Raw genomic sequence first — 19,128 nt, forward strand, 5'->3', positions numbered from 1 at the left:
ATTTTATTGTAACAGAGTTGCTACTTTCCAAGTGGTACCCCATCCACACACAAGACAAATTGCAACCCCATGACCTCCTAGTTGAAGTTAGTTTTAGTCATGGCTTGTCCACCAACAATGATGGGAGCTGCATGGCTAATCAGACAGGTCCCTTCATGACAATTCAGCTCTGCCAGAGCAGGCCTCCTCTTGAATGTGGGGATGCTCACTGGGCTCGAGTTCGACAAATGCCAGTGGAACCTAAATCTAAGGGTGGGAGATCCCAGAAATGCTACTGTAACCCATTTCAGGGTGAAACCCCATCCTCAGTGGAGGGGGACCACAGCACAGTAGGGAAGCTTGCATACCATATGTGCTGCAAAAACCACTTCTACCTAGGCCCAACTAGGGGGTGGGTTTCAGCTTTCGGTCTATATCTCCCTCTGTGTTCTGTCTAAGATCTTTTATCACATAAGAATAAACTTTTGTGGTTTGTTTGGGGGTGGAGGGGGGATTGATGGTAACACAATACCATTGCATCCCAGACAGTTGATAAATGGTTTAGGGTAGCAGCTTAAGTTCCTTAAGCAAAGCTTGACACAGTGGTATTATTAGACAACAATGCCCAAGATTTTCCTACAAGACCCTGTTGACTCTTTTAACCTACCCACATAACTAAGTTTTCAATGGCTCTATGTGATTTCACAGATCAGAAATACTTTACAGGAGGGGAAAAGTAATCCAGAATTACACAATAGCATGGTTATCCAATTCATGCATAATACAAATGTAGTTGCTACTAAATCATTATGTGGTCATTATCCAATAATGCCTTGGTTGTCAATGATGTGAAAATTTGCGATCAGGTATCACCAAAGTTCTTTCTTGATTTATTTCCAGCCAAAGCTTACAATAAACAGTGTGACAAGGTGATGGAAGGAAGGAAGAGGAAGGGAAGGAAGGGGGGAGGGAAAGAGGGAGGAAGGGGAGAAGAGAAGGAAAGAGGCAAGGAAGGAAGGATTTGGGCTTTTTTCTCTTGAAATTTTAAGTAGTTTATCAGATTGCCGACTGTTCACCACCCCCTGAAAGTGGCAAATCCCTTGGACAGTGGTCTGTGTACATTGTTTTTAAAGAGTTTGTTTATTCAAAATATGTCCGCATCTGGCACTCAGCTTTCTAATAAGTGAGTGGAGGCTCAGGGGTGGTGTCTGAGGTCAGCACTTTGCACTGGGTAATGAAACTCGCTTCTCCCGGTGGCTTCTGAACATCTCCAAGGAGTGGTGACTGAGGCGCAGGGGGACGTGGATGTGGACGTGAGGGAATTCTTTTAAAGGCTCCCCAATTGGCTTACACAGAATTAGAGAAATGCAAGCCTGTTTGCATTTGTTGGTGCACATTAGAAATAAATTTGGGCATTCAGTTTAAAGAACTCTCTAACGACAAGACACACACAAAGAAATGCTATTATGTATTTAGCACAGTCTTTGTAAGCCTGCCCAGGCAAGGGGGTTTATCAAAAGAAATATGTAAATAACACAACCTGCTTTACAAAGGAGAAGAGAATAAAATTAATCCAAGACATCCTTGGCTTAATACTATTTTCTGCCCTCAGCTTTTCTTTTTATAACTTTAGACACACAACCTAACAGTTCAGCACAAACAATAGCAAGCTCAAAACAACCCAGACCCAGGGCATCCCTCAGTCCTTAGGAAGCTACCCAAATGAGTCGTCAGCCTCAAAACACAATATTATTATTAAATTTAACAAAATCATGGCCAAATCATTGGCTTGGACAAATCCCCCACCCCCCCCCTCCTTTTGGGGATTGGGGGGAAGGGGGAAGTGTTGGGAGGGGCGGGGGAACCAAGCCAATCAAAGTTAAAATAAAGTCTCTTTCTAGCAAGACTACTGTCTATAACATGTTGTTCCTTATAGAAAGTGGGATATGGTGGCATTTGCTTGATTAACTTGCTCGACAAAAGTGACAGCTGCTGTGGGTGCATGCGGATAAGCTGCACGGCGCAGTTCCGCCTTTGTACATCTGTCAGCAAAAAGGGAAGAATAAAGAGTGAAAAGAGACAAATTGGTCCCAAAAGACACTCCATTCAACTTAGGAGGTTTGCCCCATTCAGGCGCTTGCTGTGCGCCTCAAGTACTGAGAGCTTATTCAATTTCATTCACTCTTTCGAATGAACCCACAAGTGTTTAATTTCTTATTCTGTCGCCTCAAAAAAAGGGAGGGGGTGGGGACGAAGGGGGAGGGAGCCTTGTGGACGGGAAGCATTAATGGCAAGGCTGGGTGATCCAGGCCGCACATATTAACTCATGGCTAATTTACAGTTTAACTCTGTCTGTTCAGCTCCTAGACCCATCCAAATGCTTCATTGGGGGACCTGATAAAGGCTTCTTAGCTCCAGGCTGGTGGATCCAAAACCATCTGTAGATATCAAGGACACCCACCAAGGTCAAATATGTGTCTTGTGTAAGGACAGTGGTCTGAGGTTTAGGCCTTTTCCAGACATGGGGTGTCAGGCTTCCGGGGATAAAGTTTGGGTTAGTGATCTGGCAAATGTCAGGTTTGTTTTTTTTTTTTTTTTTTACCCCCTCCCAGAAAGAAAAAAACAGAGAGTCTCACACAGTGAGAAGTAGTAAGAGGGGAATATGGTTTCCAGGGATTAAAAATAAAGCAAGAGGAAAGGGCACACTGGGAAGCAAAACCCAGCTATACGCGGTGAAACACATGTTGACTTTTTTTAAAAGCAACACTTTGTCTTTCTCTTCCTCATCCCTGAACCCAGGGCTTAGGATTTTCTTCCCTGGCCTCCTTTAAAGGGGCATTCGCTCTGCATACCCAAATGTTTCTTCCTAGGAGTTGAGGAAGCGTTTGCCAGTCCATCCACACTGCAGTGCTCTGCCCCGTCTCCTGCTACCTTTCTTCCTGCCTTCAAGCCTTTCTGCCCTCCCTTTGGAAACCCTGCACTCCCTTCCAGATCCTGGGCCAGCATCTGAGCATTGTCCCTGAACCCAAAACTTCTCCACTGACTGCTTTTTGGAAACAATTCAGTATCATCTCTGGCTCCTAAAAATGATAGCCTTCCCTTATGAGGGATCATTCTGCACAGATCCGGGGCTCACTCGGGTGATGTATGAGCTAATTTTGAAACTACTTTAGAGGACTTGGGGAAAGGATTCTGGAGCCAGATGTAGCTGTTAGCTTTTGTCGCCTTGCTATTCTTGGGCTCAGTGTCTCCCAGTTGGCATGTTAGTGTCCTTTTATCATCAGCTTGGAAACCACTTTGTGGTTTAATCTAAAGCATTCCATTTACCTATTTATCTAAACTTTTTCTATGTAACAGCATGGAAAATATGTGATGAGGCAGGCCATATTTGGGGTTTTTGTTTTTTGGGTTTTTTTTTTTTTTGTAAATTGAGAGTAATGATTTCAACAACCTCAGTCCAGGAAAACGACTCCCTGAAGTGAATGTGAATTTTCCTGCGTAAGAACTTTGACTTTGACTCACAAAACTCTCATGATTCATGACTATGGAAAGTTTCATATGTGCAAATTATGGAATTAGCCCTAATGTGATTAGCCAACCCTGTTTTAAAAAGACAAAGTTGGCATTCCACTTCATCTTTCCGTTCTGTACATGCGTTACAATCCTTATTTTAGAGTATCATTTCTATAATCATTTCTATATGGTATGCAAATTTCTTATTCAGTTGCTTACGTCAATCTGCTTGCGAATTAATGCAGTTAACTCTAAATGCAGTTCGCCGTACCTAAGAAGCAATCAGGGGGTGGGCAGATGCTGTTCTTGAATAATGTGAATTCAGTTCATAGGATGGACGAATCCTTCTCCTACCTCTAAAGGGCTTGTTTGCATCTCACAGAGTGGTTTTCAGAAAAATTATTCACACTTCTCCTGTGGATAATAGGTAGTGAGATGTGCCACCAAAACTAGAATTTTGTTTTTGACATAATTGTGCTGTAAATGATTGAGATGACATTGAAAGTGTGAATTTGGATTGTAACTATCCATTTTCTCAAAACAGTAGGTTCCTTTGAGAGGACAGAGGCTAAAGGCATGGGGGTCTATTTTCTCAATGCACAGGGAGGCCCAGGACTAAATCCCCAAGATATCCAGAGAAAAATAGGCCCCAGAAAAGGTATTGTTAATCGTGGTCAGTTTGTTAATGCCCAAACAGCACACCTGCCCTGGACGGCCCAGGTGGCAGGCAAGGCCTGCCTAGAAGCTGACTGACTGGGGCTTAATCACATTGGGCTCATTATGTCTCTTGGAAAAAGAAATAGTCTGAACGAGAAAACCCAGGTACATAAGAGAACTATTCCTTTTCTCTTAAATATCACAATTCCCCAGTTTATTTGGCAAAAGTTAGATGTCAGCCTTTGACAGTTGCTACAGAAACTGGAGTTTGTCTTGATTTGCTTTGAGGGGGTCTTACTGATCAGTCAGAGGGTATTCGAACAGCTGATGTTGGGCCCCTCTCCTCTTTTTCATTCAGGATTTGACCACTAGTTACATTTTTATTCAATTTCTTACCCACCCAGCAGTTCCAGAAGTCATGTTGTGTACAGGCAAGCACAGATCTAATTTCGATACCTAAATTGGATTCTTTCTTGTAGGACAGCAGGGTTTTGAAGGCTAATCAAAAGAGATAGAGCAGAAAGGTATACTTCACTATTTGTACCTCAAGTTCAAAGGTAGAAGGGTTTTATAGGAAATCATGCAGTGCTCATTTAATACTAAATAGGGCATGAAGTTATAGAAAAAAATTGTATTTAAGGAGCCCTTGGGTTTCAGGATCTTTTGAGAGTCAGAAGCAGGAGAAGTATAAGCAAAATTAAAAGCCCATTCTATAGATATGGTTTATTTCAATTTTTCTCTTGTTCATAAAGAACAAATTCATATAAATATATACAATAGAACTGTTAGGTGGGATTTTTAAAAGTTACTACTTCTTGAGGTTGTTAGGAGAATTAAATGAGTTCAATTAATTTAAACTGCTTAGAACAGTGCCTGACACATAGCGTTTACCATTTGCTATCATTTTTGTCATCGTTCTTCCTAATTATTATTATTAGTAACATCACTGTAGAACCTTTTTCCAAAGTGGATGCCATGGAACATAAGTCTGCTGGGAGATATTAGTAGATGGTTCATGAGGAACGTGGTTCTTTCGTCAAATATCTTTAGAAGACAGGAGGCAAAGTTGGTTTTCTAAACTGCAAGATTTCTCAGAGCATTCAACATGTTAATGTAACCTATGAATATGAATCACCAATAGCTTTTAAGCAAGTACACAGTAAACATATATGTATTTGCAGGCCAGAGAAAAATTCGAAGGTGGAAATGTTTGCTAGTATTACTGTTATTTTCTTTTAAAAAAATTGCAATTAAATCCCTCTGAGTAGTCATTCTGTCCCATCTGCATTTAACCCCACTACCATTGATAGGATAAAATAACACTCGATCCCCAGAAAGAGTGTCCAGTTTTTCTCCTTCCAAATTTGGGAGAGGATAGCTGGAGGCCAGAATGAGGAGCCCGACTTGCCCTGCAGCTGGGAGGCTGCTGGCCTTTGAAGCACACACATGTTCCTTTCTTTTGATAGAGCATTGTTCTGAGTCTTCATAATGTTTTTGAAGGCATCCCACAGCCTCAAATCCATAAACTTCAGAACCACCTCAGATTCAAAAGGCGAAAGGCCCTTCCTCGAAATTTCAAAACAAGTTCTTGTCCTAGACAAAGAGAGGAGTAGCCTCTCTCTCTGGAGCTTTCCAGTCCAAGTATATGTTGCCGTTTAAATAAATAAAAAGACACAAACTCTTTGCTTGGTTAGCTGGGCCCGGAGCCCTGCGATAAGAGGTCACTGGTGTGAGTTACTATGGTAATTGAGTCGTATCAGCAATAGTTTTGCTCTCATGAGCATTAAAGCACATAATAATAGGCAAACAACGGTGGTTAAAGCAAGCAGGTAGGATTACTATGTTCTTTTGTCAGAAGTATATAATGTCTTGTAGTCAGTTTTAAAGACTTCTCAACCCCCAAATCCACCCCACTGTCACCTGCTGAGTAATTTTGTATGCTTAATCTCCTGCCCTCAACTCCAAGATCTCTGCTAATTTGAGGCAAATGGGTATTTCTGACATTAAATAGGGCAGCAAGGAAGCCCTGACCTAGAAAACCCACATTCTGAAGCACTGAGAAAAATATTCTTTCAACAATTTTGTTAAGACTCTTTTGAATGACGAGGCGGGGAAATAGCTTTCACTGAAACGGGAGGTTGCAGCCTCCCCAGGAAGGGTTTTAGCAGAACAAGGAAAAAGAAGGGGAAAAGAAAGAAAGAGAAACTTGCAGAGCATCCCCACTCCCAACTTCCCCCATAAAACTTGTCACTTCGCATTGCCATCCGCTACCCCAACAAAAATCACTCCGTGCCTATTGCTAATTGCAAGCACAGCTGAAGCCCAGCGGGGAGCCCTTGCACAGTCTCAGGCCTTTATACGAGGCTCAATCTGTTGTATGGCACTTGTTCACACACAAAAAAACTACCAGCAAAGGCAGAAAGAGGCAGAGTCACAGGTTTCTTGTAATCCCTCCGCCTCCCCGCTGACAGCCCAGCCCTAGAAGCATTCCTGGTTTTGTCCTCCTCTTTACAAAATCTGAAGTGACCTTAAGCTATGAGCATGTCAGCTTTTGAATGTCGAGTTGCCGGCTTCTTCAGGTGCATTAAGAAGCAGGGGGGGCTACATCTGGCTTCTGCGTGTCTGTTTGCAGCACCCCTGGGGCGAGCTGTGGCTTCCTGTAACATGTAAAATATGAGTGTGAACTCAGGGTTCATGGCAAGGAACAGGAGGTCATGCCTCCATTCAGTTCTAAGTAAAGAAACTGGGAGTTTGCAGATGTTTTTCTGTATGTGTAATGACACCACCCCCCTCCCCAGCCACCGAGCAACCGAGCGCCGTTTTTTGATAAAATGTGCCACAATCAGTGTGCTACTTGCAGATTTATTCATATCAATTTTTGCAATTTATATATTCAGAGACAAGATTGCTATTTCGGCAACTTTATGTTGGATGTCGTACGTTTGCGTCTAGAGAAAGAGGGAAAGAAGTATGGAGCGGGGAGGGTGGGCAGAGAAAGAAAAGAAATTAAGTCTGTTCCTTGGGCCCCCAGCTGGGGTGTTGTCAGGGAGACAAAGCGTCCTCCAGGAGGGTCTGTGGGTCTATGTCCCCCTTTTGCCCAGCGGTCACTTCCTGCCCAGGCTTGGAGGTGGGAAATCTATTGCTTCTGGCCCAGGAGAAGGTCCATTAAAGTGAGGAGGACAGCGGGCCTGGAAGCAGCAGGGAGAAATCCCCTCAATAGGAGAGGCCTAGGTCACCTAAGGAAGGCCTTTCCATCTTCCCTAGAGGTCAAGAACAGGTTGGTCCAAGAAGATCCTTGGCACGGGCCTCCATTTGGGCTGGCAGGGGGTACTCAGCCCTTCCTTTCCACCTGGCCACCCTCTAAGATGAAGGGAATTAAGCCTCCTGTGAAATTCCCACTTGCAGAAATTTCTGTTCCCAGCCCAAAGCCTCATACTGTATTTTCACCAAAGGAAGACATTGGTCGGGCGAACAGGGAGATTAATCCTCCTTAGCCTGGGGAATAAATGCTCCTCAGTGGGGCAGTGTTAATTGCCAAGCTTGATGCAAAGATCATTTTGAGGCATTTAAGAAATACATGATTTTTATTAGTATAACTGTTCCATGTAGGAGTTATTTCTCAGCAAAGGGCAAAAGCTTTGCCTGCCTCGAATTATTAGCCTAATTCTCCTTAATTGTTTCCTAAAATAAGGGCTTCCTAAACACACATTCCAAACCCTAATAAGTCTGTTGTGGTAAGAGTGGTTCGGAATGGGGAAAACTGCTGCCCTTTTGAGCAGAGGGATCCTGGGTCTCGGGGCTGTGTGCCGCTTGATCAATTATGTGCTCAGAGAATTGGGGGGCGGGGGTCGGCAAGGGACAGGGAGTCTCTGTGAAAACATATGAGGTGACGTGTCATGCAGTGTGAAAAATGCATCCTTTTCTGTTGTTTGGACCCAGTCCTCTATGAGGATTCTCAGTTCTCATCTCTGGGCTTCATTTAATTCTTTTTCACAGATTTTGAAATGTTGGCCCCATGGCATGTTTTAAATAAACCAAATAAATGACTGAGCAAATGCTACCAGATTTCTTCTTTGTTCTTCACAGTCTCAGAACCGGCCTTGAGAAACTGCCTTCATCCTAGTATTAAGTGAAATGCCCACATCCATTTTATAAAGAATTTTTTGGCTTTTGTGAAACATGGTTGGGTGTTCCAGATTAGAAATATGTACATTGCTACATGTCAGAGATTTCTTAAGCGAAGTTTCCTTTTCAGTATGCAGTGATTTTTCATTTCCCATCTTTTTGTCTGAATGGTAAAATAAACATAAGATAAAATGTACCACCTTAACCACTTCAAAGTATACCGTGCGGTAGTGTGAAGTATAGTCACATTGCGGTGCAACCAGCCTCCAGAACTCTCTGTTCATCTTGCAAAACAGAAACCATGCCCATTAAACAACTCCCCGTCTCCCCCTCTCCATCCCCTGGCAACCGCCATTCTATTTTTTGCTTTTATGAATGTTACTATTCTAGATACTCATATAAATGGAATCATACGGTATTTGTCTTATTTTTCCCTGGCTTAAGGCTTAGCATGATGTCCACAAGGTGCCTCCATGCTGGAGCGTGGGGCAGGATTTCCTTCCTTTTGAAGCCTGAATACTATTCCATTGAATGTCTAAACCACCTTCTGTTTATCTGTTCTGCTGGATCTGTCAGTGGACATCTGGGGTGCTTTCACCTTTGGACTATTTTTAATAATAGTCCAATAATGAACCCACTTTCAGTATCCCACTTTCAGCTTTTTGGCATCTGTATCCAAAAGGGGAACTGCTGGACTTCCATCTTTTCATAGCAACACTTAGGTTGTGGAAAGGATAGAAGTGTGGTATTCACATTGAGTTTTGGTAGCATCCATAACTGGAAAGTCACATCAGTACCTCTCCTTTCCTACCCTAAGCCTTCCTGTCTTCAGGTTAAGTATCTGTGAGATGAGCTTTGACTTGGTTTTCTCATTCCAAGATAACTATTTCCAGCAATATCTTATAGCTGTTTGGAAAGAAAGCCTTTAAGAGACCCTTACCTCTGCAGCTGGCCACCAACCATATTGAGACAAGGTGAGGGGAGGTACAGAATACAAAGGAATTTGTGGCTCATTGAGTTCCATATAGTCTGATTACTTCAGAAGCAGCAAACATGTTTTTAGTCTGACTTTGCGTATCTTGGATAGCTTACTGAGATTGCCAACAAGCTAATCAAATCATTAAAAACTACAAATACGGTCTTCCAGAGAGAGACCCCTCTATAGCTAAGCTTAATTTGCTTTCAGAAAGGATCTTTCAGAACTATGCTGTGTATTTTCCCCAGGAAACTAATAGTGATGGGCTTGATTTGGGATGAAAAGCTACAAATACATTTAGTCAGGAATCCAAGTATGGATTCATCACTGTGATCATTCTTTTGAAATGTCAGTGGATATTTCTCCACATTTCAGGTTTAGAGAGCTAAAATTTGACTGCTTATTTTAGGGGGAAAATTAAAGTATAATTTAGGTAATTTCTAAGGAATTTAAAATAATATTACTACCAAATGCGATAAATGTTCCTATAGAAGAATCAAGTATTTTAAGCCGTAACAATTTAAATCTAGTTTTCAAAATTTTCATTCGGACATATTATTTCATTTGTACTATTTCTTACGAGAAGAGGCTAGACGCAAAAGAGTAGTTGAATATTGTCAGCCCCAGGTTGTAGGTAACAATAGCTTCTGGAACCACAGCTTCAGCAAGGTGCCTTGACTTCCCCATCAGTCAGGATTGTGTCAGACTTGCAGAGGGGATGCAATCCAGAGTCTCGGACCTGGCAGCTTTAAAGGGCCATGGCACCAAGCAGATTTCCAAAGCTTTCAAGAAAAATAGTTTTATGGCATCCAAAGAATTACAGAGGTAAATAAATAAAATACAAACAACAACAGCAAACACTCTCAGCTAAAAAGCACATTTGGGACAATGTGGAATGTCATTCTGGTTATCTATCCTCTGATTTTGGCATCTGATATTTTTTGTCTGTGTACTTCTAGCTGAGCATCCTGGAGCAGATAGTGGGAAATACCCTTTCTAGGAACAGTGGCTTTGGTGAAGCAAATCCTGAATTATAGTAACACTCAACTAAAGCAAAAGATTGCATTTTTCAATTGTGTGCCCATTTTTAAAAACACTTAGACCATATGCCCTTTTAGAAAGTGTTTGTTCATCCCTTGGGGAGCTTTGACAAATCCTTAAACTTGCATAAAGTTGTTTAGTGCTTTGCCCACTTGGCATAGATGACTATAACAAGCCCAGGTTTCTTTGTCAAACCTTCTGTGAATCTTGATTAGAACACTGAATACAACCAGATCCCTGGCGATTCTTACACTTGAGAGACCCCTGCGGCTGTGGAATTGTGACTTAAGTTAACAAAGCTATAGGTACTTTGGTAGCAGTGTAAAGAAACCCTGGATGATGCTTTTCACATGCTCTTAAATTACCCAAATTGTAAAGAAGCAATATGCATTGAAAGTTTCAAATGTAAAAGATTTCATTACAGTATTTCAATACAGCAATTTAAACAGGTCGGAAGGTTCTTTCCTTTGTGTCCCAAAAAGCAAAGAACTTAGTCACATGGGTGTGGTCAAATTATTATCTTTCTCTTTGACTCCTTGCCAACAAACAGAATGTCCTTTCTTCATTAGATACTCCAGACAAGGCGCTAAGGCAGTCTCTCTGGTGTGTGACTGTTTTGAGTTGGAGAAAGGGTACTTTCCAGAGGAAAGATAAAATTTCTTCAACATTCACTGTTTCTTCAGTCCAGAAATACAGGTTTGTTATCAACATGTTACCAAATAACCTGTTTGCTCAGACATTTTTAGAAGAATGAAAGCTGCTCAGAAAGCTTTCAACAAGCCTAGCTAGCTCCTACTTAGGGAGATGTGATTTCTTGCTCATGGAGCAAGATAGTATAGTGTGACTGAGATAATAACAGCTAAGACTTAATATGTGCCTGGCACTGCTGTAAACACTCCACAGGTACTAACTCACTTAATCCCCACAGCTACCCTAAGTAGAATTTACCTCCGTTTAACTGATGAGGAAAGTGAGGCACAGAGACGCTAAAAAAAATTATCGATTCACACACAAGGAAGACCTTGTTCAAGTCCATACACTAACCACAAGACTGCAGTCCCTTTCAACTTCTAGAGGCCAGGCTCTTTCTCTTGCTAGCTATTATACCACTTCTGAGTCTCAGTTTCCTCATCTGCAAAGTGAGACTAGAAATGATCAGTTAGACTTGACACAGTACTGTATAGTGTAGCCAGGACCTGCCCAGGCATTTAGTGCTTTAACATTTCCAAGGAAATACATATCTGAAAATGAAATGACAAATAGAACCCAGATCCTTGTGAATTTCAACTGTTGTTCATGTTGAAGATATTGGACAGAGTCACAAGATTTTAATCTGAGAAAGTGTGTGAAGATGTATACTTGTGCATTCCATGTTTATTAGTTCTTAGACCAAAAACCGTGATTTCTAGAAGAACTAATTTTTATGATACTAACTAACTTTAGTTACAGGCTTGAGGCAACATGTCTTGTTGGGAATGTGTATGTATGTGTGTGTTTTTGTTAAAAGTGATAACTTGTGCATATTCTACTTCAATGCATTTTTTTCTTTAAAGAAAATAGCAACACAGGAAGAACTGAGTTTTGTACTAGACTATTTTCACTGGATTTGTGATTCTGCCTAAAATTGTTTCTCTTGTAGTGCTGCCTGATGACACCTTCTTTAGTTTCACATGAAACCAAATTTCTCCAAGGTGCTACTATTTTACTCTCCTATTCCCTGAAAATTTTAAAGTTTATGACGCACAGTTTTTGCTTTTGCTTTTTGATACATAGCTTTTTAAAACTGAGATTTTGATCAATATTATAACTTCATATCTCCAAAATTCTTTTAGGAAAATTCAACCCATTGTAATAAAGATAAATTTATATTTTCTGACTGAAAATCCAGACTACCCAGAATAAAAACTTTCTTCCAGTGACAATTGCTGAGTTACCAACCTAAAAGAAAATGAGAAGAGGTCAGGTAGGACTAAGGGGAAAAGAAAAAATAGGTTGGTTTTAGTTAAGAAATGGTATTCCTCATCCCTCATCTGTTTCTTTCTAATTGTTTCCATTCAGAATTAGCTACAGATCCTGAATTACCTTTTTTAGACCATTGAGTGGTTTTCGGTGAGAATGGATCTCACTCCCCACACTCTGCTTAGCAACATTTTAAGCTCATAAAAATGAGAATATTTTCAATACCAAGCCAGGCTGAGGCTCTGAGGGAGACAAGTTCAACAGCATTATCCTACCACACATTTGTCCTTGAAGTTCAGAGCTGAATGATTTTGCTGAGAAGACACCTAGAACTGGAGCTGTTTCTGTATCAAAAAGCTGTTACTTTTTAAAAATGTATTGTATTGCATTGAATGCGACAGCTCATGCAGGAATACTGGTAAATAACCAACTTGAAACCTGTCCTACTACTCCCTAGTTATGTGACCACAAGCTATTTTATTTAACTTAACTCTGCCTTTTTTTCTCATCTACGCAACAGAACTGTTAATAGTGTCAGCTTCTTAAGAGTTCAACCGAATGATTCTCTAGTGCTTGTAGGATGTTGTGCGCAGTGCTTGCACATTGTGGGGCTCAAAGCTCAATGAATAGGTGACTACTTTCATTAATGTGTATGTGTGTTAGGAATCCTGTATGAAATAGGACTTTGTTTAAAACAGTATATGCTAAAGTCTCATAGAATGGCCTCCTCTGATGGGGATTAGTGAGTATGAGAACACAATAACTAGTTCTCTCTCCTTTCAGCCTCCATTCCTTGTTTCATTGTCATTCATGTACGATAGGTGGCTTGCCTTGAAAACAAATGAATCATTAAAAGGAAGGCCTCTTTAGAACATCAAATTAACATCAAGATGGAGTTGGAGGCCAGGAATTTAGACTCAGGTGGGTGGGTGTGATGGCAGAAGATGCAAAGGCAGTAGCCATCACCATATTAACTTCTATCTTGCTGATTAGGAATTATCCAAATTTGCTGTGAACCCTATACGGTACAGTGAGGTGTGAATTATTCGCCTTACCTCCCAATCCTGAAGTCCTTCCAGGGGAAAAAGTTTCCAAGAGAATAGTGAACCCAGGAATAGGGACTAAGGAGAGGTGAATGAGTCACCTCTGAGTTGGAAATTTTAAGGGGTAGTCAAAAAATATAATCAAAATAATATTTTGATATATTTAAAAATCAAAATTATTGCAAAAATCCATAATGAACAACATATCAAATTATTGAAGATAGGATTCAACCCCACACTTGCAAGCTCCTACCTCACATCCCTCCCCATAACCCCGGCTGTCATGAACCTCAATATAATAGAGACATGTTTTTTTATACTCTTCATGAAGTCAGTGTGTTTGAAAGGCAGAATGTGTAACTTGAGTATATATGTATATTAATTACCTAAGCTTTTACTAGAAATGGATTAAGAAAATTACTTTGTGTTGTATATTCAAAGTATATCTTAGGTTTCTGAGCGTAATAACAGTGGCTGATTTTACTGAGTGTTTACTATATGACAATCACTCTGCTCAGCCCTTTACATAATTCTCTTTTCACATTCACTTATCCTATAAAGTAGGTACTGGAATTAGCCACAAGAGGTGAATGAAGGCCAGAGAGTTAAATAGCTTGCCCGAGGTTACCCACAATTAAATGTAGTTAACCCAAGCTGAAGCTGTAACTTATCCAAATTGTATTTGAGAAATCACTCATTATTTGTCTTAAATCCCTTTAACTCAGTATTTCAATTAGGTTAATATAGTACAAAATGAACTTTATGCACCCAGGATAATAATATAGGCTTGGATGTGTTGATCTGCCACAAAATTACTTTACAGTGACTCTCATTGCCAAGAGTTAATTACATGTCCTGCAAGATTTGGGCATACAGTTCCAGAGATAGACTAACAGAAATCCTTTCCTCCACCACCACATGGTTCTCTCTGGCCATTTGCTTTGCTTTTTGTTCTCTCTTTTTGGTTTCATTGTATCCCTTAGGTGGAGAAAGAGAAAGGAGGAGAGAGATGATGGTAATAGGGATGGTGATGATAATTGTGATGATGATGGTGGTGGTGGTGGCGGCAGGGGCAGTAGCTAACTAGCATTTATGAGGCTCCTGTTACATGCCCAGCACTGTGATGACAGCTTTACTAGCAGTTTTTCATATAGTCATCAAAAAATCTATGAAAGGCTCATTAAACCCCATTTTCTGATCAGGAAATTGTCTCTGAGACTATAAGGAAATTGACCAAGATCGCAGACCCAGGTAAGACAGGTAAGACCTGTGCTCATAATGATGACACTATAGAGCAGCTCTCCTGGCCCTCTGTGACTATGCAGGTACCTCTCTTTTTCTTTCTCCTTTTCCTAATAAACCTGTGCTTTTAAGATGTAAAAAAAAAAAAAGAAAGTGAAAACTGTAGAATGGAATAAAGAAGAATTACATGGCAAAGTTTTAGATCAGTCTTCCAGCTCCTCTTAGATAGAGTTTTCAGATCTGGTTGCAGTTACTGGAGAAATTCCCAGGTTTTCAAGGACCCAATTATCCTCCGGCCATAGCTGTGACAGACATCTTTTGGGTTCCAACTCCAAACCCTCACAGAATTATCCCTAGAGAGCATATTTTAAAGGTGCCCAGGGTACTGGGGGTTTTATTACTCTAGAGGTTTTTTGTAGATTAAATTAGCCTTATTTAGGAAGTTTCCAATTAATATACCTGAATTCAGAGGAGTCGTGATTATATTTAATTGCTTAGTACATGCCATCAGCTTGCCATTTTTATTTCTAAGGGTTTAGAGTACATTTTGCCAAAATTTTAGTGCCCAGGTGTTAGGATATCTCTGGAAAAGGCATGTCTGTTTCAAAGAGAAAACAAAATGGGGAGAACTTAAAATGTTTTATTAATTTCCTCTTTTGAAGAATCATAATAAATCTGCTGTATTAGCATCCATCTCAAATAAAGTAAAACCTGATTAGTAAGCCCTGTGAACTGCATGAGGAAAAGCAGGAGCAACCCCAGTGCCCAGTAATGTCCTGATAAGTATTTAACCCTTGCCCTTTGAAAGGAAAAATGCCGTGGCTTGTGGCAAATGCCAATTTCCAGACTGTAAAACCTACCCCCATAGATTGTTTCTATCAATGTGCCATCCCAGAATGTGGAATTGGAGAGAGAGGCTCACCATCAGCTCCCACGACCAGTACACCACAATCCCCTTTTAGGGAGGAGTAATTAGATGAACAACGATTCCAACCCTGTACCTAATCCTGGAGACCTTGGAGAGTGGGCAGGTGGCTTCACCTCCCTAGGCCTTTGTTTCCTTTTCCTCCGCAAAGGATAATATGAAAGCTCCCTTTCACCTCTAACATTTTAAAGTTCTAGAAGGCAGTGACTCCTACTTTCTCTGACATCCAAATGCCTTTAAGCGCCTTTCTGGAAAATCAAGTTAGTGCTGTGCAGCATCCAAAAGTGCCTCCAATTTCATCTACTGAGCATAAGGTTTGGAAAGGAGTGACTTACTCCCTTTTGCCTCTTTAAATGTGTAGCCAATGGGGCATCATACATTTTTTACACTTCTTTTGCTAGATGTGAGATCCAGGAGGAAAAGCATGGATGTTCCAGGGCTTTCTTGTTCTCCTGGAGTGGGAATCTGTGAGTGTGATACACTGATCCTTTGCTACATGCATTTCCTACTTCCCTACCCTTTCAGCTGCAGAAGTGAGTATTGATAGTATTCTACCTTTTTCTTTTTATTTCTCACTGCCCAAAAGCCATTTACAAGAATGGAAACTACTTATATAAAATAAGGAGTTGGGGGTGGGGTAGGGGTTGCATTATGCTTTTTTTCCTGAAAGGTGGCACGTCTCTCAGCAAAGAGAAAAAGGCATGTTGTACAAGGCTTGCTGGCAGTGATATAAGCCAGCGCCGGTTTGTCTGTTGTCACAGCCAAAGCAAAATGCCACCTCTGCCTAGAAGCCAGAGTGCCACATTCCTCTTTTATGTCCCTGAAATGCACCCATTATGAGGTCCTGGGTTTGTAGATTTGGCCACCCAGGAGGTCACCCACGCCCTTTGAAGGTCATTCTCCAGTTCCAGGAGGGTGGGGGTGAAGAGGAGCACATTGTTCATGTATTTCAAAGGGATTATTCAAGCCCCTAGATTGCATGTCAGATCCAGCTAGACCGTGTAGAATCTGAGACCTGGAGTGAGCACAAGGGAACCCCCAGTTGCTGAGAAGAAGGTAGAGCTGCAGAAATAGCAGTAACTCAGTGCTATTCTTGACCCCAGACCTCTTCTTAACAAACCCAGATGCATTGACAGCAAAAGCGCCACAATCCCAAGGCAGGAGGTGTCGAAACACCCCCCCAACAGCCACTACCCCCACCCCAAAAAAAAGTTTCAGTAAAACGGTTCTCACTCCTAGAGGGAAAAACCTGTCAGTGCCTGAAACAGCTTGACCAGGGCAAATCCTCTCCCTCCATGCAGTGAACTGCAAATCACAAGAAATAATTCCCCACCCCCCCAACCCCCACCCCGCCTGCTCCCTGGGGAGGGACAGAAGGTTCCTAAAACTGACAGTTTCGCCTCCATGATCTTTAAAAGAGCAGAAGTTGGCTGTGAGGCTGCAATGCTGCCTCCATTGGGGTAGTGTGGTCCCTGCTTACGGCTGGGCTCCAAAGAGAGCCACAGTTGGCTCTGATGAAGAAGGAGCCTAGAAATGAAAGATTGCAAAGAGGGCTTCTGCACGCCATGGCTGAGACTGTGTCGTTTCTTGCAAGGTGAAACTTGGCAGTCCTACCTTGCAAGTAAAAACCCAAATTAATTTTTTTAAAAGAAATTAAGTCAGAAACAAGGCTTTGGAAAAACTGTGAGTGTTAGGCATAAACTGATTTTGGATGATCTTTAGGTGAGAAAGGGTGGAGTTACCATCAGAAACATGTTTTTATTTATGCTTTTCAAATCCCCACTGGTGTGCAATGTGTGTGCGCGTGTGTGCGCATGTGTATGTATGTGTGTGTGTGTTGGTTAGCATGAGAGTATGCATCGTCTCAATTCTCTAACCACTCTTTTTTTTTTTAACATCTTTTCTGTGCACAGTTCATATAGATGCCCCATAAATAAATATATAGGTCCATCCACACCTTTTCATTTTATTTGTAAATTGTTTGGTATAAGCGGCAATGCGTAATGAAACCTGGTGAAGTTTAAAAGATTAGATTTTTTTTCATACTGACACTTCATAACACTGTTCATATGTCTCCGAGTGAGATTTATGAATATATGAGCAGTACTGCAAAATTATACCGCACCAGAGACTTCCTGCACCACAGGGGTGGCAGTCTAAAGTGACACAGCTTCAAGCATTTTTCACAGACAAGAAGCAAAATTTAACCCCCTTAAGGGGAAGTATGATTTCAACAGCTTGAAATGAGCTCATTTGTAGATGGTTTTTTTTTTTTTCCTCTCATCTTCCATAATTTTTTGGTGTTAAGATTAAAACAGATTGCACAGCCAATGTAAGGGCACATAAGATGCCCGGGGTATAATTTGGCCCTTAAAGAGAAACCCTCGCTCATTGTCTCTGTCTGGTTGCCCCAATAGAGTAAATGAAAGTAAACTTCACCTTGAATTCCTAAGGTTCTCAGTCCAATTCTCAGAATTGTCCTAAGAAGCTAGGGTCTGAATCTTTCAAAAAGGTAAGTAGCAAGTGACACTATCCGTTGGTTCCATGGAGAAGCCTCTATCTTCCTGGACACCCCCAAACAATGGCAAAAGGAAATAAACAGTGGCTTGAATCTCAGCTGAATAAAATTAACCAACCAAAAGGAGAATCAGAAGAGCAAAAGGTGGTCTTTATGAATTAATTGCAGATGAGACGTCTATAGTAGACAAGTTCTATTTTAGATTCAGTGTCCAAACCAAGCTCTTTCAGGCTGATCGTGTTCCCTGTGATACTGTGGCAGCTGACGTTCATGATCTCTATGCGCTCAAATTCTCTTTAACCATTTTGTTTCCTCCTGGAACAGAGTGGGGTGCTCCTCTGGGGCCCGCTCCTTCTCTTCTCTGTATGTGCTCCATGATGTGTTGGCTGGAGAACTTTTGTCTCTCTTTTCAGCAATGGTACAACAGCTCCATGAACGTGATCTGCACCTGGTTGACGGACCGGATGGACTTACAACTTCACATTTACCAGTTGAAAACACTAATTAGGATGGTAAAGGTAAAGGAAAAACTAATTATTACTCTTCGCAAATAACTAACTGAAATGCATTTTATTGACAAGCTGCAGAGCTCCCTTAACACAGAGAGTATTAGTTTACACATAAAATGATGATTTCTAAAACAGTATCTCCTGCAGGAAAAAGCCATGAAATCACTGTGGGATGTACGATTAAATAATTACTCAGCTAGCAAAGGAAAATTTCGTAAAAAGGAATGTGGTATTTTACACAGATCAGGAAAATATGCTGTATATTTGCTGTGCAAAACTACCACAGAGGCTGTTGTGCCCTTTGCATTAGACTTTTCAAAAGCTGGCTTTTGGTACCACTATGCTAATCACATCAATTACCAATTTCATTTCTAGTTTAATTAAATAAAATTTTGCCACAATTAATTTAATAGAAATATTTACTTCCAGCTATTTCTAAATATGTCCTATGATCATTATCAGGATGCAAATCAATATTGTTCTCATAGTTAATTGAAGTAGTTTCTCTTACAATGCGTGTATACAATCAAATGTAAAGGATCACAAAGGTGAGATAACATACCCTGAAAGTAGCTTTTTTCCCTGTTCTTGTCTGTGCGCCTTGGACTAATGATAATTATTTCAGCGTGAAATCTCAGTGG

The 19,128-nt window shown here is 41.0% G+C and overlaps 1 protein-coding gene across 17 annotated transcripts in view; it reads left to right on the forward strand.

The window, feature by feature from the left end:
* The window catches only part of CADPS (calcium dependent secretion activator), a gene marked incomplete at both ends in the record, with an annotated part of 442,011 nt that overhangs the window by 420,095 nt on the left and 2,788 nt on the right, over positions 1 to 19,128 (forward strand). For all 17 annotated transcript variants that reach the window (XM_084246953.1, XM_084246956.1, XM_084246954.1 and 14 more), the window contains one exon: positions 18,392 to 18,496. In XM_084246953.1, coding sequence (XP_084103079.1) covers positions 18,392 to 18,496 — 105 coding nt within the window. The remainder of the gene's footprint in view (positions 1 to 18,391; positions 18,497 to 19,128) is intronic.

This window comes from Talpa europaea (genome assembly GCF_964194135.1).
Source record: "Talpa europaea genome assembly, chromosome: 11".
NCBI classification, from domain to species: domain Eukaryota; kingdom Metazoa; phylum Chordata; class Mammalia; order Eulipotyphla; family Talpidae; genus Talpa; species Talpa europaea.